The sequence below is a fragment of the Coniosporium apollinis genome, assembly GCF_000281105.1.
Source record: "Coniosporium apollinis CBS 100218 chromosome Unknown supercont1.2, whole genome shotgun sequence".
Lineage (NCBI taxonomy): Eukaryota > Fungi > Ascomycota > Dothideomycetes > Coniosporium > Coniosporium apollinis.
This window is the reverse complement of record NW_006913264.1, coordinates 580,151-606,316: the sequence shown is the minus strand read 5'-3', so window position 1 is coordinate 606,316 and position 26,166 is coordinate 580,151. Positions and strand designations below refer to the sequence as shown.

The 26,166-nt window shown below is 53.5% G+C and overlaps 9 protein-coding genes across 9 annotated transcripts; 5 read left to right on the top strand and 4 right to left on the bottom strand.

Moving 5' to 3' along the window:
* Positions 1-1,680: 1,680 nt before the first annotated feature.
* W97_00584 (uncharacterized protein) lies at positions 1,681-2,853 on the top strand (the record flags this gene model as incomplete). Its single annotated transcript, XM_007778497.1, has 1 exon — positions 1,681-2,853. The coding sequence occupies one exon, from the start codon at positions 1,681-1,683 to the stop codon at positions 2,851-2,853; it is 1,173 nt and encodes a 390-aa protein (XP_007776687.1).
* Positions 2,854-3,190: 337 nt separating this feature from the next.
* Positions 3,191-4,826, bottom strand: W97_00583 (uncharacterized protein; the record flags this gene model as incomplete). Its single annotated transcript, XM_007778496.1, has 4 exons — positions 3,191-3,882; positions 4,077-4,418; positions 4,475-4,586; positions 4,656-4,826. The coding sequence occupies 4 exons, from the start codon at positions 4,824-4,826 to the stop codon at positions 3,191-3,193; spliced, it is 1,317 nt and encodes a 438-aa protein (XP_007776686.1).
* Positions 4,827-5,764: 938 nt separating this feature from the next.
* On the bottom strand, positions 5,765-6,378 carry W97_00582 (uncharacterized protein; the record flags this gene model as incomplete). The annotated part of the gene is made up of 2 exons (XM_007778495.1): positions 5,765-6,250; positions 6,304-6,378. The coding sequence occupies 2 exons, from the start codon at positions 6,376-6,378 to the stop codon at positions 5,765-5,767; spliced, it is 561 nt and encodes a 186-aa protein (XP_007776685.1).
* A 1,870-nt stretch (positions 6,379-8,248) lies between these two features.
* W97_00581 (uncharacterized protein) lies at positions 8,249-10,290 on the top strand (the record flags this gene model as incomplete). The annotated part of the gene is made up of 2 exons (XM_007778494.1): positions 8,249-8,447; positions 8,501-10,290. The coding sequence occupies 2 exons, from the start codon at positions 8,249-8,251 to the stop codon at positions 10,288-10,290; spliced, it is 1,989 nt and encodes a 662-aa protein (XP_007776684.1).
* Positions 10,291-10,924: 634 nt separating this feature from the next.
* Positions 10,925-11,734, top strand: W97_00580 (uncharacterized protein; the record flags this gene model as incomplete). The annotated part of the gene is made up of 1 exon (XM_007778493.1): positions 10,925-11,734. The coding sequence occupies one exon, from the start codon at positions 10,925-10,927 to the stop codon at positions 11,732-11,734; it is 810 nt and encodes a 269-aa protein (XP_007776683.1).
* A 318-nt stretch (positions 11,735-12,052) lies between these two features.
* W97_00579 (uncharacterized protein) lies at positions 12,053-12,649 on the bottom strand (the record flags this gene model as incomplete). The annotated part of the gene is made up of 3 exons (XM_007778492.1): positions 12,053-12,103; positions 12,181-12,493; positions 12,594-12,649. The coding sequence occupies 3 exons, from the start codon at positions 12,647-12,649 to the stop codon at positions 12,053-12,055; spliced, it is 420 nt and encodes a 139-aa protein (XP_007776682.1).
* A 361-nt stretch (positions 12,650-13,010) lies between these two features.
* Positions 13,011-14,026, bottom strand: W97_00578 (uncharacterized protein; the record flags this gene model as incomplete). Its single annotated transcript, XM_007778491.1, has 4 exons — positions 13,011-13,240; positions 13,302-13,690; positions 13,894-13,933; positions 13,987-14,026. The coding sequence occupies 4 exons, from the start codon at positions 14,024-14,026 to the stop codon at positions 13,011-13,013; spliced, it is 699 nt and encodes a 232-aa protein (XP_007776681.1).
* A 537-nt stretch (positions 14,027-14,563) lies between these two features.
* W97_00577 (uncharacterized protein) lies at positions 14,564-20,523 on the top strand (the record flags this gene model as incomplete). Its single annotated transcript, XM_007778490.1, has 11 exons — positions 14,564-16,709; positions 17,338-17,526; positions 17,575-17,685; positions 17,739-17,983; positions 18,041-18,171; positions 18,254-18,653; positions 18,731-18,808; positions 18,862-19,545; positions 19,591-20,168; positions 20,224-20,362; positions 20,419-20,523. The coding sequence occupies 11 exons, from the start codon at positions 14,564-14,566 to the stop codon at positions 20,521-20,523; spliced, it is 4,806 nt and encodes a 1,601-aa protein (XP_007776680.1).
* Positions 20,524-21,983: 1,460 nt separating this feature from the next.
* Positions 21,984-25,479, top strand: W97_00576 (uncharacterized protein; the record flags this gene model as incomplete). Its single annotated transcript, XM_007778489.1, has 5 exons — positions 21,984-21,991; positions 22,054-22,076; positions 22,191-24,501; positions 24,551-24,841; positions 24,921-25,479. 5 exons carry the CDS (start codon positions 21,984-21,986, stop codon positions 25,477-25,479), a joined length of 3,192 nt encoding a protein of 1,063 aa, XP_007776679.1.
* Positions 25,480-26,166: the final 687 nt, after the last annotated feature.

The window sequence follows — 26,166 nt, the reverse complement described above, 5'->3', positions numbered from 1 at the left end:
TTGAGGCTTGAGATATACGGCGGACTTAAAATAGGAATAACGAATCAAAGGCAAGAACGACATGATTGGCACTCCTAAGCACACTGTAGAACTTTAGACCCAGCTAAGCCCTGTTGAGAAGCACGGTTCAGCTTGAGACATAAAGGGGCACGAACGGGGCGCAGCGGCTGAGGCAACTCTCGATTTCTGGCGTTCTTGTCCTCGCGACTGACGACGCAAGGCGCAGCACTTTCAATGACAGAAACTCATATGTAGCTCGGCGTTTGCCTGTGCATTTTCCTCATCTACCCACTTGCCGTCGCTGATGCCCTTCCAGCTGAGTGAAACAAGCATCTTTGTCCTCTGTCATGGCGCCGGTCATACTTCACCCTCATTCATGTGAATATTGTGAGAAGATAGTCTTCGACCGAGAACACCGAACGCCCCATCGATTCAATCATGATCGGAGCCCGATTGATAGCCACGATGCTGAAATGGAGGCTAAAGCTCTCTTCGACTTCACCTTGGTCGATCTCGTAAAAGCCAGCGGCAACGGTTGTCGACTGTGTTCATGGATTCTAGATGAAGAATGTATAACCCTAGAGGATGTATCGGCACATTGCAGCGAGATCGCGGATGACCAGCTCCGAAAGGTATTGGAACAGGCCACCATGTGGGTTTCTAGGACGACTCCATCTTGTCCAGAACAAACGATGCGTAAACTAGCGACAGAGAGACCAGAAGCTTTTGAGAACGTGTGCCTTTTCCTCGGCGCACAGGACCACGACATCTTGGAAGTTCAGTTCTTCGGCCTCTGGGACCGAGCAAATAAACAGGTTGCATATCGAACGCGGCGCGGATTCCGAGTGCAGGCTTCTGAGGGTACAGTCCATCTGAGCAAAGTGCTCTTATATTTGAACTGACGTGTCAACAGGCAATCCCGCTGCCGCATACATAACAACCAGACCGATAGACAATGAACCTGGATCCTTGGAGACAGCCGCAAAGATATCCCTCTGGCGAGACTCTTGTCTTAAAGAACACAACGATAGCTGCCCAACTCTCAGTTCCGCATTTGTGCCTAAACGACTAATCAAGGTGCAAGACTCCAACGGGTCGGATTGTTTGCGCTTGTGCGAAACTCAGCACTTAGCCCACTCACCCTATATCCCGTTGAGTTACTGCTGGGGGAAAGATCAAGCGATCACATCGACAACGGCGACTGTTTCCGCGTGGATGGAATCGATACCGTATGCTCAACTGTCGAGGACTGTGCAAGACGCAATTACCATTTGTCGCAACCTCAAAGTACGCTTCTTGTGGGTCGACGCGCTATGTATCTTACAAGATGACGATCGAGATCGATCCCAACAGATTGCTCAGATGCCACAGATATACAGAAATGGTTATATCACTATTGCAGCTGCTTCAGCTAGTGATGCGTCTAAGGGATTCCTCCATCAACGGTATTCGCCCAACTCAGAGACACCGGCTTTTACTTTACCTTACGTGTGTCCCAATTCTAAAAGGGGGAATATAACAATGTTCTCTCTCGACAGAGAATCAAACCCACTTGATACGAGAGCGTGGACATTGCAAGAGCGACTACTCTCACCACGCATGCTGGAATTCTCGGAGCATCAAGTACGCTGGTTGTGTCGTGGTTCTCTAGATAAACCAGGGTGGACAGACGGATGGGTCATGAGGACTGAAAGTAGTTCTAGCACGAAGAACATCTTACCGAGAGAGGTATTCAACCGAGTCTTCGACATTGCTCGATCAGCCTCACAGGTTGACAACGAGACAAATCTGAGAGGAAGCAAACGAGATTGGTATAGTCTCGTTCAGGCCTATACACACCGCAAACTCACAAGACCAACGGATCGAATCTTGGCTTTGTCCGGACTCGCGAAAGAGTACAGCGCTGCGCTTGACGATGAATATCTCGCAGGCATGTGGCGCAGATCACTGCTCACAGAGCTATTATGGTCCGTGCAAGGAACCACCCATCCTGCACCGACTTCGTTCCAAGGTCCTTCATGGTCTTGGACGTCTGTGAACGGCGTGATCGACTTCAAGGGCCAGTACGGGTCCGAACACGGGACTAAAGAGCAAGCCAGGGCTAAGGTATTAGAGTGTGAGCTCATGCTCATTGAAGACAGCGCACCATTTGGAGCAGTCGAAGAAAACCTGAGCAGCCTGACTCTCGAAGCAAGATTGATACCTGCGCTTCTCCTTCCCCCGCAGGCTTCGAACAGCTACACCGGAGCTGAAGAGAACCACGCTATCATAATGAAGATGAGTGAAGATGGCAAGACGCAACAAGTCAAGGTCAATATTGATACTTCGGATTTCAGAACCCGCATGCCACATGTAAATTCAGGCATTACGGAAGTCGTGCTTCTAGAGCTACACAGCGTATTCATGGGAGCTCAATGGAGTACCAAAGGTCTGGTACTGCGGTCAGAGACAATCTCTCATCTTCAAAAGGAAGCAATGAAACGGCGCCTAGCAGCCAAAGAAAAGAAGGACAGAGGGGAAGTGGTGGATGATGAAGTTGACACACAACCAAGACCTTCCGCAATACAGACGGCCGCCCTGCGCTATCAATTTCGTCGCTATTTGGGGGTCGAAGTCGACGAGTGGTCCACAGAGCAAGTTTGGGACTACGCCCGAACCCAAAGTGGCGATCTACTTCGTATGCAACCAAAGGAGAATCGACAGCGAAGCGAGCCTGAGGAACAGGTATTCTACCGCGTGGGCATGTTCGATTACATTTCAAATTTTCGGGATCAAGCAGCTTATGACATTCGCGTGCGCCGGGAATGCGATTGGTTCAAGTATCGCGTTCCTAGAGTGGTGAAGATACTATAAGGCTACGGGCTGAGTCAAGGAGACCTCAATTCTAGATTTTGTAATTTTTCCTGTTTCTGCTCAAGATAGACTTATGACCGATGTCGATTTGATACGCAGAAAAAGAAAACTTTCAAGGGTATCGTCGCTGTTGAAAGGCGCCGCCGAGATGATGCTGTGTAATAACTCCCCAACCGACCGATGCACTTCCGCCTCCACCAAGAATAAAATGCAAGCCCTGAGGTTGTTGAAACCCGCCTGTGGCATCTCTAAGATCCCCAGGTGGTTCTCTCTATACCATTTCCCTACCCGTTACCGTTGGCGCCGCTCTGCAACCGCATCACGAGTTCATCGAGCTCTACTCCTCCGCCCAGCGCCGCTCCCTCAACGGCTTCTCCTTCCCGTTGACCGCTCTTTTCTCGAGACTCTCTTTCCAGGCCCAGTACTCCCCCAGCCTGACTTCAGCGTAAGAAGCGTAGTCGAAATCGATGTGGCTGATCGTGGCTTGGATCAAAGCCCAGATACCCCAGTAGAAGCCAGGGACGCCTCTAAAGGCGTCGACGTCCTGGAAGAGCTGTTCAAGCTCCTCTTCGCGGTAAGGTCGGTCCAGGTGCTGGTTGAAGGACACAAGGTACGCCTGCAAGAAATCCCGGCGCTGGCTTCGGGTCGGCAAGACGGAGAAGTCGCAATCGAAGCCGCCCCATTCTGCGAAGTGGTTCGCGAGGTCGAAAGCTGCGGGCGCCGGGGTGGCATATTCGTAGTCGATGAAAGAAACGGGGGTTGGTGCGTCGTCGGAGCCGTTGGTCTGCTGGCTGGATAGGCTGGCACTAGAGCTTTCGGGGGAGGTAGTTGGCTCGATGATGACATTGCCGCTCAGGAGGTCACAGTGGGCGAATACGAGCGGTTTGCCCCCAATGCCTGGCGTGTCGGCTAGCCTCCGAGCGAGCCATGTGAGTTCGGTCCGCAACATCGCTTGTCGCTTTCGCTCTGCTTCTGAGCCGGCTGGAAGAGCGGAGATCCATCTCTGCATCACCGTCCAGAGGTTCGGCACTGGCTTTCCAGGAGTGGTGAGCGCCTGATTGGACATGTTAGTGGTACGCACGAAGCAACTCCGCCATGGGGTTCGTCTGCTCCGCTGGTCCTTTCCGGTAATTTTAGCCGCGTAATGGGATACGTTTCACCACGAAAACTTTTGAACCAGAACGCACATAGGAGAGTACAGATCGCGTGAGGAGGTAAGTCACAGATTTTGCGAGCACTCACTTCCTCAGTTTGGGTTCGGTCAGATGTCCCCGGGCCTCGCTTCTGTTGAGCCATTGGAACAGGACTGTCACTCCTTCGGTGGCCATTGGCAATGCCATTCTGGGCCTCGACAGCCGGCTCAGAGCTGATGCTCGAGATTGGTAAAGTAGCATGCCATTCTGCAAGCCGACGGGCTACACCTCGCCAGATCTCAGGACGGCGCAAGTCCGAGGGCGAACAAACCTCGCCTGGGATAAATTTATAGAGTAGGCCGTTGTGGAATGATGCAAGAAGGGGAGGTGCGAGACCGTGGCTGGCTAGAAGCGAGTGGGAGAGTCGTTCTCCTGAGCACAGAACATAAGTCTTTCGATCAAGTGCGTGCTTCAGGGACGTAACGAACTCTCTCGGTCAATGAGCACCGCCGTCCCTTCACCGTATGCTCGCAACATGATGGCCTCTTGGTCAATACATTCCTGCGACTGTCCCGCCCGCTTGTTCACCGCTTTTAGGAGCTGGCAAACATGACATCAGTCGATACGTTCCTAAGATTGTTCGGATTTGGTTGCTTGCCTTTGACGTACAGTATTCGTGATGCCATCAGTGAACTTAATGAACTCGATACAGTCTTGATGTTGCGTCCAACTCGGCTCCAGGGCGAGAACGAGGCGTAGGGCGGAGGCTTCAGAGTCGGCGTTGCCGTAACATAGGGGAATGTGCCGAAGGGGTGAGGGTGGGTCGCTGGAGGGATCCATTCAGTCTAGGGGGCTGTCGTAGAACAGAGGCTCTGCAAATGTTCTTTGTGACGTTCCTGCAAGTGAACAACTATCAGCTTCGTCATCAATTGCTATAATTTGTTGTGGGAAGAAATTGGCATGTGAAAGTATCACCAAGTATTGTTGTTGGCAGCGCATGCAACAGACCAATTGGCGCAAAAACCACTGACCAGGCTGGATGAGGCTCAAGTAAGGTCTTGAACGTCTGTTAGAAGGTGTAATGTGAAGAGCATCGGCGGGGTGGTGGAGTTGTCTAAGGTGGTCTTGTGTACTTTATGAACTTGGCCCCTGTGGCTTCCCCATATTGGTTGGACCCTGTCCCCTGCACTCCGCGGGGATGCGCCTCGATCATCCCGCCTGCTCCCGTCCCTGGCACGTGATCTGGGCTTTTTCCGAGCCAGGCATCCGTTCTTCATAAGCGTGTATATCTGTCAACCGTATTCAAGGTTGTGTTTCTGTACGCTTTGATGTAGTGTCGATTACCAAGACTGAGGGTGAGATACCCAAAAGGGTATCGAACGTGGAGTTACAGCTCTCATAGACAAGCGATCCACGGTACGCGCGCACGCTCGTTTCAACAGTCGGAATTAGTCGTACGAAGAGCGTCAAGCCGGAGACCGCATGTCAGTATGAGCTTTTGTATTACTATCTACTCTGCCTTGCTCGACACACGGTGACCGGACAAACATCCAGTACCAGATATAAGTACTCATTACATTACTTCCATCCGGCGCCGAGCTATGCACGCTCAACGGACAACAGAAACGAACCCAGACACTGAGCGATATCCAAGACTCGGCGCACACAGTGGTCAGACACTGAATGGCCGGCAAAGACAACAAGCGTACGAGAGGTGCCTTTCCAACGTCCTTCGCTTTCATCAAACAGCCAACATGCGATACGATGGCGCCACAGCTCTACAAGAACATGATAGCAAACGCGCCAGCACCGACCAGCGCACCGCTCGCGACCCTAGCGTGAGCCGCAGCAGCCGCGCTCGAGGAGGCAGCTGCACTGCCAGACGTTCCGGAGGCGGCAACGGACGAACCACCCGATGATGTCGCGCGGCTGGTCGAAGCAGAGTTCGATGCCACAGTCGAGGAGGTGGTCGATACGATGATGGTTGTGCTGTTGTTTGCAGATACGGCGACCGACGAGTTACCAACGAGTACTGTTGTGAGACCGGTACCGATGGCTGGAATTGTTGCGACGATCGGTTGCGTGGTTACGACACTAGGCTGGGTGGTGACGACACCGGGCTGGGAGGTAACGACGGCTGGGACGGAGGGCTGAGAAGTCTCGACAGGAGGCATGCCGGTTATGACGCCCAGGGAGTTGGTGAGGCTTGTGTAGGATGTGAAAGGGTTCTCGAAAGAGACGCTCGAGACACTCAGGGCACTGGTCTTCCGAAGTCGTTAGCAACGCGCTAATCGAGTGATTGTGTTTCGGGACTTACGACGACGGAGACTTCGCTGCTCTGCGCGAAGGCGAGCACGGCGAAAGACGCGGCGAGGGAGATTGAGGCGCGCATGTTGATGGTGATGGTAATGGTGGTTGACTGTTGAAGTAGGTCGAGTTGAGATGGAGGAAAGTCTTGGGTGGTAAAACAGAGAATGCGCTGGATGTTTAGGAGCAAAAGCGAGTGTGGAGAGATGGGAAAGGAAGGTGTGATAGGAACTGTTTAATGAGCAGCGAACGCTGAATATTTATCAGGCTAGTAAGGGTGTGTTGCTACGGCGTCCCCTGGCCCCTGTCAGCCTGTCAACGCTGTCTGCGCCCCTTCGGGCCGGGGGGTGGAAGCGTGCATTTCGCCGCACGAAGTTGCACAAGGGCCCAACCACCGAATCCCGGCCATCTTTTCTGTGGAGCACTGTGCTATTTTGGGTGACTTCAGCCTCTTCCTGCTCAAAATTTTCCTCCGCTGAGCATAGCATCAGGTCGCCGGTTGCAGCTTGCGTAACTCAGCCCACTGTGCGACTTTCTCCGCCGACTGCAACGACTCTAGCGAGGCTGGCAGGACAGAGCCGTTGCGCAGCAACTTTTCGCTGCTGTGACGCGTGGTCCGTTTCAGAATTGACAGCCATCCTGCCTTGGATGCAGGGTATTTCGAGCGTTGCTCGAGTGATCGTCAGCCGCAATTAATGCCATTGGTCTTCAAAAACCCCCTGGTTCGAGTGTGCCATGCGACGCCACAGCCGATCTCCTCGCTCACCAAAGACTAACCGTCCTTCGGGAACACCTTACTGTTGGAACTTGAGGTCATCAGCTTGTCGCAAGCTGTTACCCCGCAAAAGCCGTGGGGGATGTCATGTTACGGCGCGCCGTCTCGACTATGATTAGAGTGGCAAGAGTTAGTCGGGGATCTATCGACTGTTCTTCAACAAAATCAATCTTATGATGGCAAGGCTTCGCTCGGCCTCATGGGACACGTTTCCTACTGATCTGACTTGCTCCTAGATGCGAAGTATATGACTGCAAACATTCCAGTGCGACATCAACGCGCCAGCATCATTGAGCGAGCGCCTGCTGCTGAAGAAGTTTATGCTTTACCCATTGCCGCTTCAAACGTTCCTCTCGTGGTTGCGAACTGTGGATGGTCAAAGTATCAGCGCTCAAGGCACATTGTTTCTGCTTATACGACTAAGCCTGACCTCGGCGCCATACCATCTAAAATTGATCGCATAGCCCTTGTAAATTGCTGACTTTAAGACGGTCAATATGAAGGCTCAGCACAGGGATTGTATCCATTATTCAAAGCAAAAGCGATCACTAAGGACCGGATATATAGCGCTCATTGGTATTAGTAAGATCTTGTATGCTTAAACATCTCCAATCATCTCCATGGAGGTAGCATGGCGTAGCTTCCTACATCCGCGGCTTCATAACGCTCCATACTAGATGATTATCTTGCCCCAGCCCTTCGAAGCCACGGATTCCATAGCATGGCTGCGATATTGGACCGGGAGCTTCGCGGGGCGTGGACGCCTGGAGGGTGCGGCGAGGCAACTAAGACCTTACCTACGAATAGTCTTGCTATTCGTACCCTACGCTCATGTCGTGCCCGCGCGAATGGTTTGAGAAGACTTCGGGCCATTGCCGGAGCTTGATGATATGAGATAGAGAACGTAGAAGAACACCGATAGACCTTTTTGATGGCACGCAACCCACCCACGTGCGGTTTAATTAGAAACCCTAAGCTCGTTTTTAGACCGAGGTGCGAACTCTTGGGGCTCAAGGCCGGGGGTTCTTGATAGCGTTGTGATGTGCCGCAGAAGTCACGTGCGAAGGAAAGTGGTTATCTAATCTCATCTTATCGGCTATCTCAGATCTCCGCATGTCCAAAATTTCTAGAGCTATCAACTCCGCATTCTGTGCAGAAAAGACGGTAATACCAACCCACGATGGCGAAAAAGCGCAAAGCATCCGCCCAGGCGCGCGACCAGCAAACGTCTTTCGATGTTGACCCAGCGAAGTCGAAGCTTCGGGTCGACACCTATGAGGATGTGGCGGATTCGGAGGATGAGTTCCACATCAACCGAGACAAGATACTGTTGGACGAGGAGCCACAGGCGAAGAGGATGAGGAGGTGGAAGGAGCAAGGTGTGCTAATGCGGCAGGATATTTGGGGTGCATTCGCTGATCAAACTGGACAGACGAATTCCTGCAGCCCTCCGACGAAGAAGTCCTAGCTTACGACACTCCTTCCGAAGCCGAAGACCAGGACCTTGAGGACGGTGACGATGTATCAGACAGCGCCGAAACAGCCAGCAAAGCGGCGCCAGGGCGCGGGCGGGGATCAGACGCCTCTGAATCCGAGGACGGTGACGAAGACATGGGCGGATGGGGCCCCTCGAAGAAGGATTACTATAATGCGGACAAAATCGAGACGGAGCAAGATGCTTTTGATGAGGAAGCCGAGGCGCGGCGACTGCAGCAAAAGCAACTGCAAGCCATGACGGAGGCAGATTACGGCTTTGATGAAGCAGATTGGAGAGACGCCGGTCATGATGGAGAAGCTGACGAAGCCAGAGAAGAGGGCGATGTTGTCATTGAGGTGCTGCCACAACTACAGATCGCGGAGGATATGGGCCCTGCAGAGCGGCTCAAGCTGCTGAAGACACGATATCCAGAATTCGAGCCCCTTGCGAAGGAGTTTCTGGACTTGCAGCCTTTGCATGAAGAGCTAGCGCTTGCTGCTGCCGCTGCTGAAAACCTGCAAAGGAATAGAAGCGCGGCAAAAGCAGGTTCGAATAGAACGCCGGTCGCAGTGGTCAAGCACAGAGCTCTGGCTGCTTATCTTGCCGCTATCTCTATGTATTTTGCGCTGCTCACATCAGCGTCGAATGAAAGTGATTCCACACGAGCTGCGCTAGCTCCAGCGCAGTTGCGAGATCACCCAGTCATGGATAGCTTGGTGGAATGCCGGACACTGTGGACCAAAATCAAGGATCTGCGCATCACAGAAGCGATACCGAATAGTGCCAACGGCAATGACCTATCATCGATTGAGGAAGAGCCGGTAACAAAGGCGGAAGGAAGACCAGAAGAAGCGGTCGTCAACGGAGAAGGCAAAGCAACTCGGAAACCCAAGAAGACTAAGGCAGAGCGTGCAGCAGAAGCTGCGCATGCCGAAGCTGAGGCTCGCCGCGCCGAGAGAATGCGAAGAACCGAGGAAGAGCTTGCTGCGCTATCATCTTTGACGAACAGGACCGCAGTACGTAAAGTCAAAAAGTCGAGGCCTACCAAATCTGACGTCGTGAACGGCGACGATTCCGACTTCGGCGATGAGACGGAGCTCACCGCCCACGAAGCTGCAGAAAAGGCGAGACGCAAGAAGAGCTTGAGATTCTACACCTCACAGATCGCTCAGAAAGTCAACAAGCGCGGGGCTGCTGGACGCGATGCAGGCGGCGACACAGATATACCGTACAGGGAGCGTCTAAGGGACAGACAAGCCAGACTCAACGCTGAAGCCGAGAAGCGCGGTCGCAAGCAGCCGGCTCAAGGCGAAGAGCTGGGTGGCGAAAGCGACGAAGAGGACAGACAACAAGCCAGGCAGATCCGAGGCGAGGATGGCAAAGATGACGAGGATTACTACGACATGGTTGCCGCTCGAACGAACAAACGCAAAGCGGACAAACAAGCTTTGGCTGAAGCACATGCGCAAGCTGAGCGTGAGGGCGGCAGGGTTGTTGAACAAGAGGTCATAGGGCAGGACGGCAAACGTGCCATTACCTACGCCATTCAGAAGAACAAGGGCTTGACGCCGAGGCGGAAGAAGGATGTCCGGAATCCGCGAGTCAAGAAGAGGAAGGCCTTTGAGGACAAGAAGAAGAAGCTGGGTAGCATCAGGCAGGTATACAAGGGCGGCGAGGGCAGAGGCGGATACAAGGGTGAGCTGACAGGTATTAAGAAGGGACTGGTGAAGAGCGTGAAGCTTTAGATAGCTTATGTGTAAATCTTCATACTCTTGCTGCTGCTGGCCCTGTCGATACTTTACGGCTTCGCACTCTTGGATCATGCATTGTTTGTCGGGTTTCCAGCCATATTAGTTGCGCGACCACTTCTAATGCACGTTATAGAAGGCAGCGAATGTTGATTTCGAGACGTTGGAGGCTCTCATCCATCGAATTACCGACAAGACCCCGAAATGCTTGATGGCACTTTTTTCTGTGGGGACCCTGGGATGGGAAAGGGAGAAAGCCCACTGCGGAACGGCCAAAACCCCCTTGCACCCCCACGTCACAGCACCGTATTTCCGTGACCAGCCCGCCGGCATGCACCCACGAGGGCTTTCTCCACCGTCAGCTGGAGCAAACCTCGAAACTCAGCCTGTCACACTCACTTCTAATTAGACGGCCTGAATTCACCAAGGGTTTTCTGCTTAAGGTTCAGCTGCTTCCTGGTACGTTGCTCAACCGGAGTTCTTGATTAGTAGCCAATGGTCACTCTGTCAACAGCATGAGAAACAACCCGGCGGACGAACCGGCGAGCAATTGCTGACCTCGAGCTTAGATGAAGATCCCGCCATGGCATTCTCACACTCCAGCTCGATAACAACACTGGAGCAAGTCATCATGGCACTCAGCTCACCTCTAGGCCGTACCCTGGCAGCCTTCACTCTAGTAGCTGCTGTCTACTTCCTCTATCGAGACTACCAAGCCTTCAAAGCCCTCGGCCCGGGCGGCACTCCCACCACCATCCCCGGCTACCTGAAAGTCAAATTCCTGGGTCTCTTCGCCATACGGGATCCCTACACCCCACCACGCATCCCCCCTCACTTTCGGCCACAGAAAGGCTATCTCACCGACCTGCCCCACCGCCATGCTCCTCGCCCTTCAGTCGCCGGCATCGCCCCCCAGCGCCAAACGACGCAGAAGATCTCCGCAGACACCTTCGCCAAGCTGTCGGAAGCACTGCGTCAATTAGCCGCGGACCCACGCTACCAGCTGCAAGAAGGCACATCTTGCTTTGAGAAGCACGGCACAGGTCTCTTCAGCTTGTCTACCGTCACCAACACCTGCCGCGGCGAGGTCTGCCACGCGCACCCCAGCGACGGAAGTATGCACATCGTGCTGCACCCTGCTGACGCAGCGATCGTGTTGGAGAGCGGATGGGGAGAACGCCATCCGTTGGCAAGGGGAGGCTGGTTTAGGAGGTTCGTGCCGAAGGAGTTCATGATGGTGTATGCGCCGCAGGACGAGCGGGAGGTGGAGACTGTGGTCGAGATCGTGTGTGCGGCTGTCTGGTGGGTCAGTGGAATCTCAGTGAGGAAAGGCAGGAAGGACTCGGGAGTTGATGTGATGGAGGAGAAGGAGAGTGGTGTGGCTGGCATGAGCTGTGGACCAGCGCAGTGCCAGGTTGGCGGGACGCTGCAGAAGGCTTGAAGCGGACGGTGTGGTGGACTGTCGGCCAGTACGGCTTTGCGTGAGATGTGTGGAAGGCACACCCCAAGAGTAGAGACGTGGAAGCCTGTGCTTAGCTCTGTGGATGTATTGTGTTCCAATGATGCGCGCAGGAAGTAGAGCGTATGAAACAAGACGGACAGGCGCTCGCCCGTGCGGGCATGGCTCAGAACAATTCATGTATAACTCTATCTTCAATTTTGTCGCTTCGTGCTGTATGACCTATTAGCAATCTCGCAGGCAAACCAAAGCCGTGCAATACCTACCGAAACGCCTTTGCCCATCGTAACCAGCCCCATCCTATCTCGACCCGCCTTCCCTGACCCAATCCGCAAACTCCTTCCTCTTAGCCTACACCACCACACGTCAGCCCACTGCGCTCCAAAGCCTCACCCTCCCCCCAACTACAGCTAGCCACACCGACTCACCCTGACATCCACAAATCCCGGCCGCTCCTCCAGCATCCTAAACGGATTCCCCACGCCCTCACCCTCCTTCATGCCCGCCTTTCCCCTCCCCTGTCTCTGCCTCCCCTCCTCCTGCTCCACCTCACCGGCCCACTCGCTCCACTGTATGGGCCTCAGCGCCGGGCTGCCCAGCACGAGGCCCGCGCAGACGAGGAAGACGGAGGTGAGCGTCTCGAGCGTGATGTCTAGGGGTAGTGCTGCTGTTGTTGAGGGAGCCTGGGAGGTGGAGGGCGCGCCGGCGTGGAGCGCGGAGTGTTCGTGGGCGGAGTAGACGCTGTGGGTTGGGAAGTTAGCTGGGTACCGCGCGTTTGAACGGTTGATTCGGGCGTTTGGGAAGGGGCGGTAAAGGACTAGGGGAGAGTTCTGAGACGTACGCGTGCGCGAGGAGGAGTAGACCGATTGCGTTGAGGGCTTTGGAGAGGAGCGCCATTGTTGGTGTGTGTGTGTGGTGGGCTGGGGGCTTGTGTGATTGGGCTTGAGGTGGTGATGCATTTGATGTCGGATCTCGCGTGGTTGCCAAGCGAATTGTGATCCACCAAAACCATGTTGGAGAGGCTCACGACAATTCATCTGCATATGAAACCCTTGCGATGTGTGATCCAGAGGATCCGCAGTGCATAGCTTATCCATCGCGACTCCAAACGGTGATTTTGGTCTATCGTGTTTAGAATGCTCATGGCACGTAACCCATAACCCTCTTCCACCACGGTTCATCAATCATAGCGCTATGAAGTTTTCTGCAGGGCGCACACACGGCAACCAGAGATGAGGAGCTGGTATCCCTCAGTCATCTACAGCTTCTGCATGGCAACAATGTCGGTGGACTGCACGTGGTCCTCATCCTCAGCGATCTGCTCCTGGAGCTCGTCCAAGGAGATCTTGTCGTCCTCGATAACCAAGTTGATCTGCAGCTTCTTGATACCGTAGCCAATCGCCACAAACTGAGATTTACCCCAGACCAGACCATCCTTCTCAATGGCGCGGGCGTTCTTCTCCAGCTCTGCCATATCCGTCTCATCGTCTAAGAAATGTTAGTGTTCTTGGTCTGCGATACAAAACCTCAGTGGAAAGGATAGACATACCCCATGGCTTGACATCCATAGTCACGACTGATTTAGCAGCCGGCTTGGTTTTGCCCTCCTTCTTCTTCTTGTACTCCGCCAGCCGCTCTTCCCTGACTCTCGCGGCCTCAGCATCCTCCTCCTCGTCATCACTGCCGAAGAGGTCCACGTCCTCATCGTCACCCTCCTCCTCGGCGGCATCAGGCGCCTTGGCAGGATTCACAGTGAGCTCGCTGGACTCCGGTCCATATGCGGTGTGTGACTTGGTAGGGTCGCCCGGTAGCGAGTCGAACTCTGACGAGAAGCTGGCGATATGCTTGTACCAGCGGTAGGCGTAGGGGTAATCCTCGACTGCGGGCTGTTCCTTGAGCTGCTGGAAGCACTTGACGTCGGCCTGGGAGGGCGTGTAGCTAGAGCATGATTAGTTCATGCTGCATCAAGCAATCCGTTTCGAGTATTTATGAATATGAAGAGGAATCAGAGGTGCGACAAGCGCGACGTATTTAAGCATCTGGCGGGGTCTTAAGCCGCCTCAGCAACACGGACGAAGAGTCATCATTGAGTGAGGAGTGTGAGGAGTTTTGCTCGAATAGAGTCATCAAGGTGGGCTTACCCGACGATGTAGCTCCTCGTCTTCAGCCAGTTGTTGAGCACTGTGGGCCGAGTCAGTCGCAGCTCCGTCGGCAGCGATGCTCTGAACTCTTACTGGTGAGCCCAGCGCCGGTGACCAAGTCTGTGAAACCCATTTTGGAAGCGTGTGTAGAGGGGTGTGTGTTGGTAGCTTGAAGGGACAGGCGACGGAGGGGGTATCTTTTGTGCGGTGTTGCGGAGTCAATTCGTCGCGAACAGATAATTTTCGAGCCAGAGTCGAAACACTTGGCACGATCCGGAGATGGAACAACACCGTCCTCCGAAGCCATAGCTCCGAGCTATCGCCATCCATCGAAAGCGCGAGATGATTCGATGATGCCGCTTTGCGAATAGTTACGTCCGCCATCATGATATATTGGACAGCTTCTTGCTGGCCATCCGGCCGAGCATTCTTCGTGTTCTGCTAACCTTGGATCGCACAGAACATGTTGTCATCTAGGACACGAACCGCCTCGAGGCGCGTTGCCTCATCTCTCCACGCAGCTGCTCGGCCTCGCAGCACACTATCACCCTTAGCAGCGCGTCCGGCGTTATTCCAACCACAGATATCACAGAGTGTAGCCCGCTCGGCTGTAGGAGCTATACGCTTTTACGCAAATGGCCGACCGCATCCACCAGGCGGAACACATCGCATGAACTTGGGCGGGGAGGAGCAGAAGCCTGCGCTGGAACAGTACGGTGTTGACCTGACGGCGCGCGCAAAGGCTGGGAAGCTTGATCCCGTTATAGGACGGGATCAAGAAATACATCGGACGATACAAATATTGTCGCGGAGAACGAAGAACAACCCAGTACTCATAGGCTCTGCCGGCACAGGCAAGACTGCAATCCTCGAAGGCCTGGCGCAACGGATAGTCAGAGGCGACGTCCCGGAGTCTATCAAGAACAAACGCGTCATCTCGCTGGATTTGGGACAACTTATTGCGGGAGCCAAGTTCAGAGGTGATTTCGAAGAACGGCTGAAGAAGGTGTTGAAGGAGGTCGAGGAAGCAAAAGGCGGTGTCATACTCTTCGTGGACGAGCTGCATACACTCCTGGGGTTAGGCAAGGCAGAAGGCAGCATCGACGCAAGCAATCTGCTGAAGCCGGCGCTTTCACGAGGAGAGCTCCAATGCTGCGGTGCGACTACTCTTGCCGAGTACAGGCTGATCGAGAAGGATGTCGCGCTTGCACGAAGATTTCAGCCTATCCTCGTCGGTGAGCCTTCAGTCCAGGACACCATCTCAATCCTACGGGGAATCAAGGAAAAATACGAGGTCCATCATGGCGTACGGATTACCGATGGTGCGCTTGTAGCTGCTGCCACCTACAGCAACCGGTATATCACTGATCGTTTTCTGCCGGACAAGGCCATCGATCTCGTTGATGAAGCGGCGAGCGCTCTCCGTTTGCAGCAGGAGAGCAAGCCGGACGCCATACAGCAGCTCGACCGCCAGATCATGACGATCCAAATCGAACTTGAATCGCTACGGAAGGAGACCGACATCGCAAGCAAAGAGCGTCGTGAGAAGCTGGAGGAGACGCTAAAGGCTAAACAAGCTGAGGTAGCGACGTTGACCGAGAAGTGGGAGAAGGAGCGGGCTGAGATCGAGGAGCTCAAGAATGTCAAGGAGAACCTGGAGAAAGCAAGGCACGAGCTAGAGCAAGCTCAGCGAGAAGGCAACTTCGCCAAAGCCGGCGAATTACGCTACTCGACTATTCCCGCTCTCGAGCAGAAACTGCCCAGGGAGGATTCTTCCGCTGCCGGAAAGCCATCGGACAGCTTACTTCATGATTCGGTCACTGCAGATGACATTGCCAATGTGGTCAGCCGTACTACAGGCATACCTGTTACCAAGCTCATGGCCGGCGAGGTGGAGAAGCTGATCCATATGGAAGACACTCTTCGCCAGAGCATTCGCGGACAGGACGAGGCTTTGACCGCTGTTGCAAACGCGGTGCGCATGCAGCGCGCAGGCCTGAGCGGCGAGAACCGTCCCTTGGCGAGCTTCATGTTCCTCGGGCCCACCGGTGTCGGTAAGACTGAGCTCTGCAAGAAGATGGCCAGCTTCCTCTTCTCTACGGAGCAAGCCGTCGTGCGGTTCGACATGAGCGAGTTTCAGGAGAAGCACACCGTCAGCCGGCTTATTGGTAGCCCGGCTGGCTACGTCGGATATGAAGACGCTGGACAGTTGACGGAAGCGGTGCGGCGAAAGCCTTACGCCGTGCTGTTGTTTGATGAGTTTGAGAAGGCTCATCGCGACATATCGGCGCTGCTTTTACAGGTCCTCGATGAGGGATTCTTGACCGACTCACAAGGGCACAGAGTTGATTTCCGCAACACCATTATTGTTCTGACCTCGAATCTAGGTGCCGACATCATCGTCGGTGATGACTATCTGCACAGCCATCAGGTCAGCAAGGACAGCGGAGAGATCTCGCCTGCAGTCAAGAAGTCAGTAATGGACACCGTGGCCAGCGCGTATCCACCGGAATTCCTTAACCGCATCGACGAGTTCATCATTTTCAGGAGGTTGTCGAGAGAGGCTCTGCGAGACATTGTGGATATCCGGCTGAAGGAGCTGCAAGCCAGGCTTGATGACCGCCGTATAACCCTACAGGTATCTGATGAAGTCAAAGAATGGCTGGCTGAGCGGGGATACGATCCGCGCTTTGGCGCTCGACCTCTCAACCGGCTCATCTCGAAACAGATCGGTAACGGTCTGGCGGACAAGATCATCCGGGGCGAGATCAAGACTGGGGATACGGCTGTTGTCGAGGTTAAGGCGGATAAGGAGGGTTTGCAGATCCGGGCTGCTGCTCATTAGTCTGCGACGGCGTTGTAGCATTCATACGGCGGAGTTGGCGAAAGCGTGTGGGCGCAGGCGCTCTTGACGGTAAAAAGCATAATGTGTGTCATTTCATCTGTTTATGAGCGAGCATTGTAGGCGTTGTATGGGGTTATCTCTCGGCTCTTGTGATGAGGTACAAGGTAGGACTCCCCACAGCATGTAAGACTATATACCTTAACTGTACCAAACATGTACATTACATCGTATAATCAATCTCCGATCTTTGGCTTTCTCACTTCTTGTGATCATTGTTTCGCGTGTCACGATAGTGCATTACCGGTTTTTGAAGCATATCCACCTTAACTTCAACGGAGGTCACCTCGCTTCTCCACCTCAACTTGTCGCATCTACGATGGCGCCGTTCAGAGTTCCATCGAAGAAGGCTCGGGCTCAACCCAAGACTTCGTCGCAATCAAGTCGCAGTCGACAGAGTTCCGTCTCGCGCGCTTCAGTATCTCGCACATCCACACCGAGAGGTTCACAGCCGCCTCAAGCACCGCGAGCTGCTCGTCATAGAGTTCGGATCGCCGCGCCTCAGCGTGCACACGTCACTGAATCCGCTCCTGCTTCCACAGTCGGAGAAACAGCGCCCGATGGAGCTGAAGACGAAGAAGACGCTGATGCTGAAGCGTTGGACGAGATCGTGTGCGCGATCGACATCAAAGGCCGCGGAACAGTGGGCTGCTCGTACTATGTCGCGCATGAAGGGAAGCTCTACTTCATGGAAGATGTGCAGCTGGGGGGTGTGGAAGTGGTTGATGCTCGTAAATACTCATCCACCTTTTCTAAGTGTGACTCTGACAGCATGGCAGTCAAGCTCTACATCGATCCCACCATCATCCTCGTCTCGACGAGAGTAGACGACGCAGTCATTGACCGCCTAGACCCGGAGCTGAGGAGTAGAGGTTCGGTGGCTGGTGACAGTGAGTAGACCAAGCCACGGCATCTGATGCAGTAGCTGACAGCGGACCACAAGATGATCGGTTTAACCTGTCCTACCTCCTTGAGGTGCGACCATCGAGCGAGTTCGCATACGAGTCAGCGAAGAACAAGCTCTTGAACCTCAAGATTGGATATGAGGATGGGCCGCAAATCACTTATGTGACCCCAGGCGACGTGCTACCGGCTGAAGGCTATGAAGCAGATGGTGATGGCTTTGCTGGTCGTCAAGGACAACTGCTGAGACTCTCTGGATGGATTGACGTGGAGAGCCGGCTGACGGTAAATCCTGTCTACACATATCCCTTATGCGCCCAGCAATGACTGACTGACGGGTAGGTCGGCTGCGCTGGTGCCGTTCTTTCCTATCTGCAGCGCAGACGAGCAGCTACGTATCTGCCTGGAGACCGAGATGCTGGCGCGTTCTTCCGCGTGTCGACAGTTGAGATGTTCACCCTCAGCGGCTCAATGTAAGTTTGTGGGTTTCTTTTGTCCACTGCAATACCCGTCCTGACCTGAGTCTTGTCTATCTCATGTACTGACAAGCGATAGGTTCATCAATGCCGACACGCTCCTCTCGCTGCAAATCATGCAACCTGAAATGCACCCCCATGCTCACAATCAAGGTCCCATCAAAGCAAATTCCGGCTCGAAAGAGGGACTCTCCATCTATGGTCTCTTCCACTTCCTCGCTTGCACTCCGCAAGGAAGGTACTTGCTACGACAGTATTTTCTTCGACCTAGTCTCAATCTCCAGGTGATCAACGAGCGCCTTGACACGATTAGTGTCTTTTTCCAGCCAGAGAACGCAACAGCTCTGGATGCTCTGGTGAAGAATTTGAGATCTATCAAGAACATCAGGCTAGTAATGATCAACCTGCGGAAAGGCATAAGTGGCGGCTCGGGGAGAGGCGGCGGTGTGGCAAAGGGAGCATGGTCAAGCATCCGTCAGGTATTGCACTATCTTCGTCAACTGCTGTTGCTTCGTTTTTAGATTGCTCTAGTGGTCTAACAGCTATGTGTCACTAGTTCGTCTTTCACGCTTTAAAGATCCGCGACACGTTTCAAGACGTCGTTGGTGCCGACAGGCTTGCCATACGCAATAAGGTTTCAATCGACTACTCTTTCAGAAATGTAAGACCGATACTGATGCTTCATAGGTCCTGGAGAAGTTCGACGGTTACCACCTCGCTCAAATCGGACGGAAGATCAGCGAAGTGGTTGACTTCGACGAGTCCGCCGAGCAGCAGCGGACTGTGGTTCTTCGTGGCGTTAACGACGAGCTGGACAATTTGAAGCAAGTATACGACGGCATCGAAAACCTGCTTTCAGAAGCGGCAAGATCCATTGCAAGCAAATTGCCGCCAAACGCTTTGCCGCCCGACGCTCAGCTGAATGTCATCTTTTTCCCTCAGATCGGTTTCCTGATTGCAGTCCCAGTCGATGAGCAGACCGGTCAAGGTGTCTATGCCGGTACATTATGGGAGCGTATATTCACCACAGGAGCCACGGTCTACTACAAGAGCCCGCAGATGCAGGAAATGGACGAGCGTTTTGGCGATATTTATGGACTGATCTGTGACAAGGAGATCGAGATCATACATGAGCTTGCTCAAGCGATCCTGGAGTATGAAGATCTGCTAACTACAGTCTCGGATACTTGTGGCGAGCTTGACAGTCTGCTTGCGCTTACACAAGGTGCAAAGCACCACAAATTTGTCAGGCCTCGAATGACAGAAGAGAACATCATCAGGATCAAAGGTGGCCGTCATCCGCTGCAAGAATTAACAGTACCTACTTACGTTCCTAACGATACCTTCCTTGTCGGCGGACAAGGCTCACAAGTACCGCAGGACATCAATATGGAGTTTTCATCCCAGACGGCGGAGCCGGAAAGTTCTGCAGCTATAACAGCCTCTCAAACTCCAAACGGTCCTAGCATGCTGCTGATGACCGGCCCAAACTACTCCGGCAAGAGCGTATACTTGAAGCAAGTCGCCCTTATCGTGTATATGGCTCACGTGGGAAGCTTCGTGCCCGCGGAAAGCGCCAAAATCGGAGTGACCGACAAGATTCTGACTCGTATCGCAACACGAGAATCCGTCTCTAGGATCCAGAGCGCGTTCATGATAGATTTGCAACAAGTCTCGCTAGCCCTGAGCTTGGCCACCCATCGAAGCCTGCTGGTCATCGACGAGTTCGGGAAGGGAACTGAGTCGAGTGACGGAGCCGGTCTCGCTTGCGGCGTCTTTGAGTACCTGCTTGGCTTGGGCGATGACTGCCCGAAAGTCCTCGGCGCCACGCATTTCTACGAGATCTTCGAAAGCGGACACCTGAAGCCTTCGCCCCGCCTGGGCTTCGCTCACATGCAGGTGCGGCTGAACAAAGAGGCTGCGGAGGTTGGAGATCAGGTCACGTACTTGTATAATCTTGAGAAGGGGCGCAGCATGTCCAGCTTGGGCACTTGGTGAGCAGTCAGTCCTGCGGTACCGGCGATAACAGATGCTAATGAGTGGCAACAGCTGTGCGGCCATGAACGGTATCAGTCCAGAGATAGTCAGACGCGCCGAAGAGCTCATCTTGCTGTCTGCCAGAGGCGAGGACCTGGTGGCAGCATGTGCGGCGATGCCGGAGGCTGAGGCTGCGGAGCTTGAAGAAGCGGTACGACCCCGTGTAGCTTATGACGTCTCTAGCTCTAGTGCTGACAACAACTCCAGGAGCAAATTGCGCGGGACTTCCTCAAAGCGGACGTCATTGATGATCCTCGGAAACTCCTGGGAGATATACTCACCATCTCGGCCACAACGGACTCACGGTCCTAGTGAAGGGTTCTATTTTCCTGCTGTCGTGTTCGGGTATGGCGGAGTATTGCTGCTATGCGGGCCTGTAGCCATCCGAGACTTGCTGAATGATTAGCTCTAGGTGGATCCGAGTCAGTCTGTAGGCCTGAAGGCCCGCGAGCTTGATTGCTATGATGGTTGCATTATTCGTGTATTGAACTACTTATCTAGTATTGCTGAACAGCTTTCCAATGAAACGACGTATCTTGTATGGATGATGATGCCTTCACTGATAATACCTTCATGGAGATGCCTTCCATGAAAGAGTAAGATCACCTGTAGTAGGTAGGTAACCAAGTTTCCTGATCCATGATTGGTGGTCTTCTACAAACTGCAGGGATCTGCCTGATCCAAATAGACGGGATCTCAACCACCTCATAAATATCCATATCTCCCTTCCAATACTTTTGATTCGCATCCCCCTCTCACATCCGGTCAGAAGTTTGCAGATGGCATCGTGGTATATGCTGCGATGGATCGAGGGGCTCATTCGCGTAGAAACGCGTCCACTGTCAGTGTAGCACGAGAAGCCACCTGCAAACGACTGACCAGTGCACGATGGGAATGTCAACCTCATCGATCCCGGTTCGCTCACAGGACATCCTTATCATCACCTGTTGACCGCTCAAACGGACAGCGAGGCTTGATGTCGCCTAGACGCAGCGGTAGAGCGCGATGGGCACCAGCATCGTGTCCGAAGCCGCACGGCCGGCTTGCGTCTCGTGAGCATGTAGCCTTTCAGGACTGATCGCACTACTGTCTTTCATTTCGGGGGCCTGAAGTTTTTTGATCGTATATACATATGACAGCCTGAAAGCTTAAGGTATATGGCAGCGCTGCAGGCAAGCTAAAGCAGCACAAAAACCGGCCGAGACAACAACGTGCCCGCAGAACAAATGCTTATTGACGATTATTTCCGTTTGTGATAAGAAACTCACAGAAGGCAGTCGTTCACTGTTCTCCTTCCCACGAAGTGCAGGTGTCGCTCCTGCTATCCCTCTGCCAACGTTCATCTCTTATCTCTCACTTGACCTTCACCGTCACCTTCACCTCAACCACGTCCTCGCCACTTCACTCGAAGACAACAATTCTTTTATCTCAAAACACCTGCGACCATTCTTCATTGACTGAGACCGCTTGACTGAGACTGCGTCACCCGGTTCAAAGTGACTCGTGCTGGTTTCTTTTGCCGTTGCACCGTCCCGTCTGACAAAGTCAAACCTGCACACGCGCACTCACTGGTGTTTGTCAGTTTGTGTTCTACCTGCCTTACACCTCAATCATCTCACAGCGCATCATCTTGATGGAGCGACACCAGTCGTAGTTTTCACAGCCTTCACATCTTTGCCTCTCGTCGCATCACGTCGACGTCAGACTCAGAGGTTATTCGCCACCTCAGCCTGTACACCACACCACTTGCCGAACTTGTCAAGATTTGCATCATGGCTCAGTGAGTGAGGACTTGTCGCACGTTGAGAAGACATCTGAGAGCTAACAAGACATGTTTTGCAGTCAATGGGGCCTAGACCAGTTAGGTACGTTCTTTCCGATCACGGGACCTCACTCCATTGCTTCTTCATTATCCCAGCTTTTGTCAATGCAATTGAAGATCTACAGGAACTTTGTTCATCTTACTGATTCCTTCGCAGACTGGGACACCTTCACATCTCCAAAATTCAAGGATGACGGATTCCCGCCTCTGAGCAGCTCCGCGAGTCAGTCCGTTATGAACGGATCTTCTAGCAGCCTCAATGCTGCCAACCTAGCAACCCATATCGATCACAAAGTTGGCGCCACGACTCCGCCTCTGATCGATCTCGAAAGCTTCGACGACAACGCCAGCTACGTCCCGGCACCTGTCACCATGTCGCATGATCTAGAAGATCTACTCATGTTCAGCCCTGTGACTGAGCGTCGTAGCAGCCAAGCCGAAGCGAAGGCCGAGGGAACTCCACAATATTTCTCAAGGCCATCATCCAGCCAAGCTTCAGTGCGTCTCGACGATAAAGTACCGAACGCCGAGGCAAGCTTCGTGAAGACTACTTCACCGCACCGGAAGTTCAAGACCAAGAAGGAGCAACAGGGAGCAGCGGAACGAAGCATGAAGCACTACTTTCCTATTAAGGAGAGCACTCGCCCGGCACCGGTTGACGCATGTACCGAAATCCCCATCTCACCTCTAATAACTCCACTAGGCAGTGGCGTCCATTCTATGAACAGTTCTGGGTCCGTATCAAGTCCGCCCATGACCACTGCTGCGACACGCGATCCACTCCTCTCGCCATTGCCAATTCCTTCTCCGTCAGCCAATGCCATGGCTTCTACAAACTCGATCTCGCCGGCCAAAACTGTACCTGCGCCGATTCTCCGCCCGACTCCGCCAGAGATGACCCCAAGTAGTCTTTCAGACAACGGTCGTCCTGCCGCCCAGCCTGGTCTGAGCAGGGCATACGCAGGCAAACGGAGCGGACCACAGCCTGCCAGCTTCAGTTCAAAGCCCCGCCCTCAGGCTTCGAAGAATTCGTGGGCTTCTGCTCCCAAAACACGCAAAGGATCTAAAGGCGCGTGGGTTTCACCGGCCAAAGCTCCTTCCGGACAACGTGCTGCTGATCGCTCCGCGAGCAGTGGATCTCGTCCAAATCCAGTCATGACCACGACTGCCAGCACAGATCGCCAAACCGCTCCAGTAGGCCAGTCTCATTATCGTGCTGCTTCCGACCTTAGAAACACAGCACGCGAAGTGCCGAACCCTTCAATGAACCGGTACGCTACTCTTGCAAAGGGACGGCGGGCAGAAGGTTCGAGAAGGCAACGGAGCCCTAAGCCTATAGCTGAGCCCGACAATGCGGGCATGGCTGCGTATCGCGCCAGAGAGAAGCCGGCCGCAAGATACCCGCTCCCACGTAACATCAACCCTTTCTCAACACTTAAGATCAATATCGCCGAACTGCGCCAGCAGAGTGTGTACTCAAATCTTGCTGAGATTGCGACAGCCACTGGTACTCACATCGAGAAGGGAATGGACGGAAACACCGTGTACCTCGATATTCGAGGCACTGCCGAGCAAGCTAAGATCGCCATCCAGGAGATTGAAAAGTGGATGACCGCAGCGTATCCAGGAAGGAGTAAGCAGGAGTGGGCCAAAACGGGGGCCGTGACCGAGGCCACAAAGCTAAAGATCAAGAAGCAAATCCGCCTCGAGGCTAGAAAGGAGATGTTTCGGCAGGAACCACCCGAGGGTCTACAGTCCATGTCAACCGCAGTCTTTCCGTGGCCGGAGAAGAAGGTCTCTTTCCGTCCTGAACAGGTTCTTGGAAGCAACCTTGAGGCATTGGACCCCATAAGGATAGACTGTCAGTGCTTCATCATCCTAGAGAAAGGCTCAAAGTCTTTAACACTTCTGGGAGCAACGGAAGAGCTGGTCGAGAATGCACTCCAGCGCCTCAAGGTTACCTGCGAGCAGGTGCTGGCTCGAAACTTCGAACCCGCCAGGACCATCTTTCTTATGCCTCTTAAAGAAGAACTGCCTCGCGAAGTCCAGCTGCTTCCGTATGGAGGACCCAAAGTCGCAGGCCGCTTCGTCAATCCGGAACCTCTCGGAAGGTTTCCAAAGCTTAGGCCTTTGGGTGCTGAAACCCAGCATGAGAAGAACTGTGGTTCGAACTCAAGATTCTCCGTTCTTTCCTCTCTTGCGGATAATTCCAGCGTAGGATCAGCATTGTCGGCGGAAGACTTTCAGGACCATCAGATTGTCATTGGACACTTTGAGGAAGAGGTTGCCTGGGCTTTGCAAGAATTGCGGCATTTCCGAGGCAATCTGCAGCTACGCATCAAGCTGGGTACCCCTGTTTTGACGAAGTACCCTAAGCCAGAGAACAAGAACGATCAGTACATCTATCCTCTCAGCGAATTTGCGGAAATTGTCCAGAATCCGGAGGTGGAAAGCTTCGTCACCCAAGAGTAAGTGGCCGCTGAGCTCGATGACTGTGCTAAGCTAACGAATTCCCAGGCTCGGTCATCCACGCATCGAGCAACACATCCTTGAATGCCTAGTGAAGAACGGGAGCCATTTGCTCTGCCCCGAAGATCCTACGGCATCCCAGCTTCAAGACGTCAAGCCTGTTTTCTCTGGATTGTTCATTATCAAGTCTCCGGACGGTTCAGGTGATCTACGCCTGCAAGTGGATTTCAAGGAAGAGGCGGGGAATTACGGGACTACTCCCATGCGCTGGTCAAAGATTGAGCGCGGCAAAAAAGAACCTACGCTACTACTAGATGCGAGCACTGTCGACCTCGAACAGTAAGTCACCCGTCTGTTGTTGATATATCATCAAGATTTTCGTTTCTTAGGAGTTCGATGGCGGCTAACGGTTGGTCAGTGGTACTGCTTGGCATCTCGGGTTGACTACAACCCAGGGTGTCGAAAAGACACAGCTGCCGAAGCATTATGCTGACTTTGCGTTTGCCGACTGGAGCGTGAAGCTAGACGCCAAATTGGCGCACAAGTTCGGTGAGAACCACCAGTATATCACCTTTGGTCGAAAAGGTGTCCCGTCTACGGTCCCGATCCAGTCCGTAGAGCAAAAAACTGCATGGCGCTTCTGTCTCAAGGGTAGCGCCTATATCTGCGAAGTGGCGAAGATCAGTACGGTCAATCTCATACCACGCCAGAACGGGGTGACACAACTGTCACAACCGGAGGCTCAGATCTGTGAGCCGCGCTGGAGCGTGTGCGTTTGGCATAGTGACTGGGACGTGGAGCTCCAAGCTCATAGCAAGCTCAAAATAGGCCAAGAGGTGCCATGGGCTAAGGCTATGCCCAAGTTCTTCCCAAGCAACGGATATGGGGAGGGTAATAGTGAAGACGGAACCGGATTCCAGAAGCTGATGGAGAAGCTGAAGAAACTCGAGGAGTTGATGGTCGGGAAGGCCGAGTGATGAAACTCACGCACGCACCAAACATCTCTCGTATGTCTCTTTGTCTAGTTTGTTACCCAGGTCTTGCTATCAGCTCGCGCAGCACTGACACAGTTGTTGCTAGTCCACTATGAAGCTTGACCGGAACTCAACTCACACATCACGAATCCATCATTGGGGTACATGATACACCATTAGAGGGACTATCGGCTCATCTCGATAAGCTCGCTCAATGACACTATCTGCTGGCTTTTTTCTTGTCTCTATCATACCTGGAAAGTTGCTAAAAGTTTCTATGGAGGACGGAGGACGGAGGACGGCAGGCTTTTTCTTTTGTTTACTGCTGCCCATAATGTGCTCTCTGGATATGCTTCTTCGGAGCGCTTCTTCCGGGACCCTGCTCGTTGGCTCAGACACACATAGGTAGTCTCAATTAAAAGCTTATTTAAACTGACCACTACCGTCCAGATGTTTTCGGTGATGACCAGTGTTCCTCTTCGCCCACCGTGCTTTCGGCTTAGTGATTCGCGAGCAGTTGCACCGGAGCACCAGTACCACGGCTTCCCCTGTACCAGCAGCGGTGCTCATGACTGTAGATGTCCGCAGTCGGAAACACCACCTGAGCTCTACATTGTGACACACAGCCCGATGACAATGACTGCACGCGTGCCGGTCAAGCAGCTGCTGCCGTAGCCGTGCTGCCGCCCG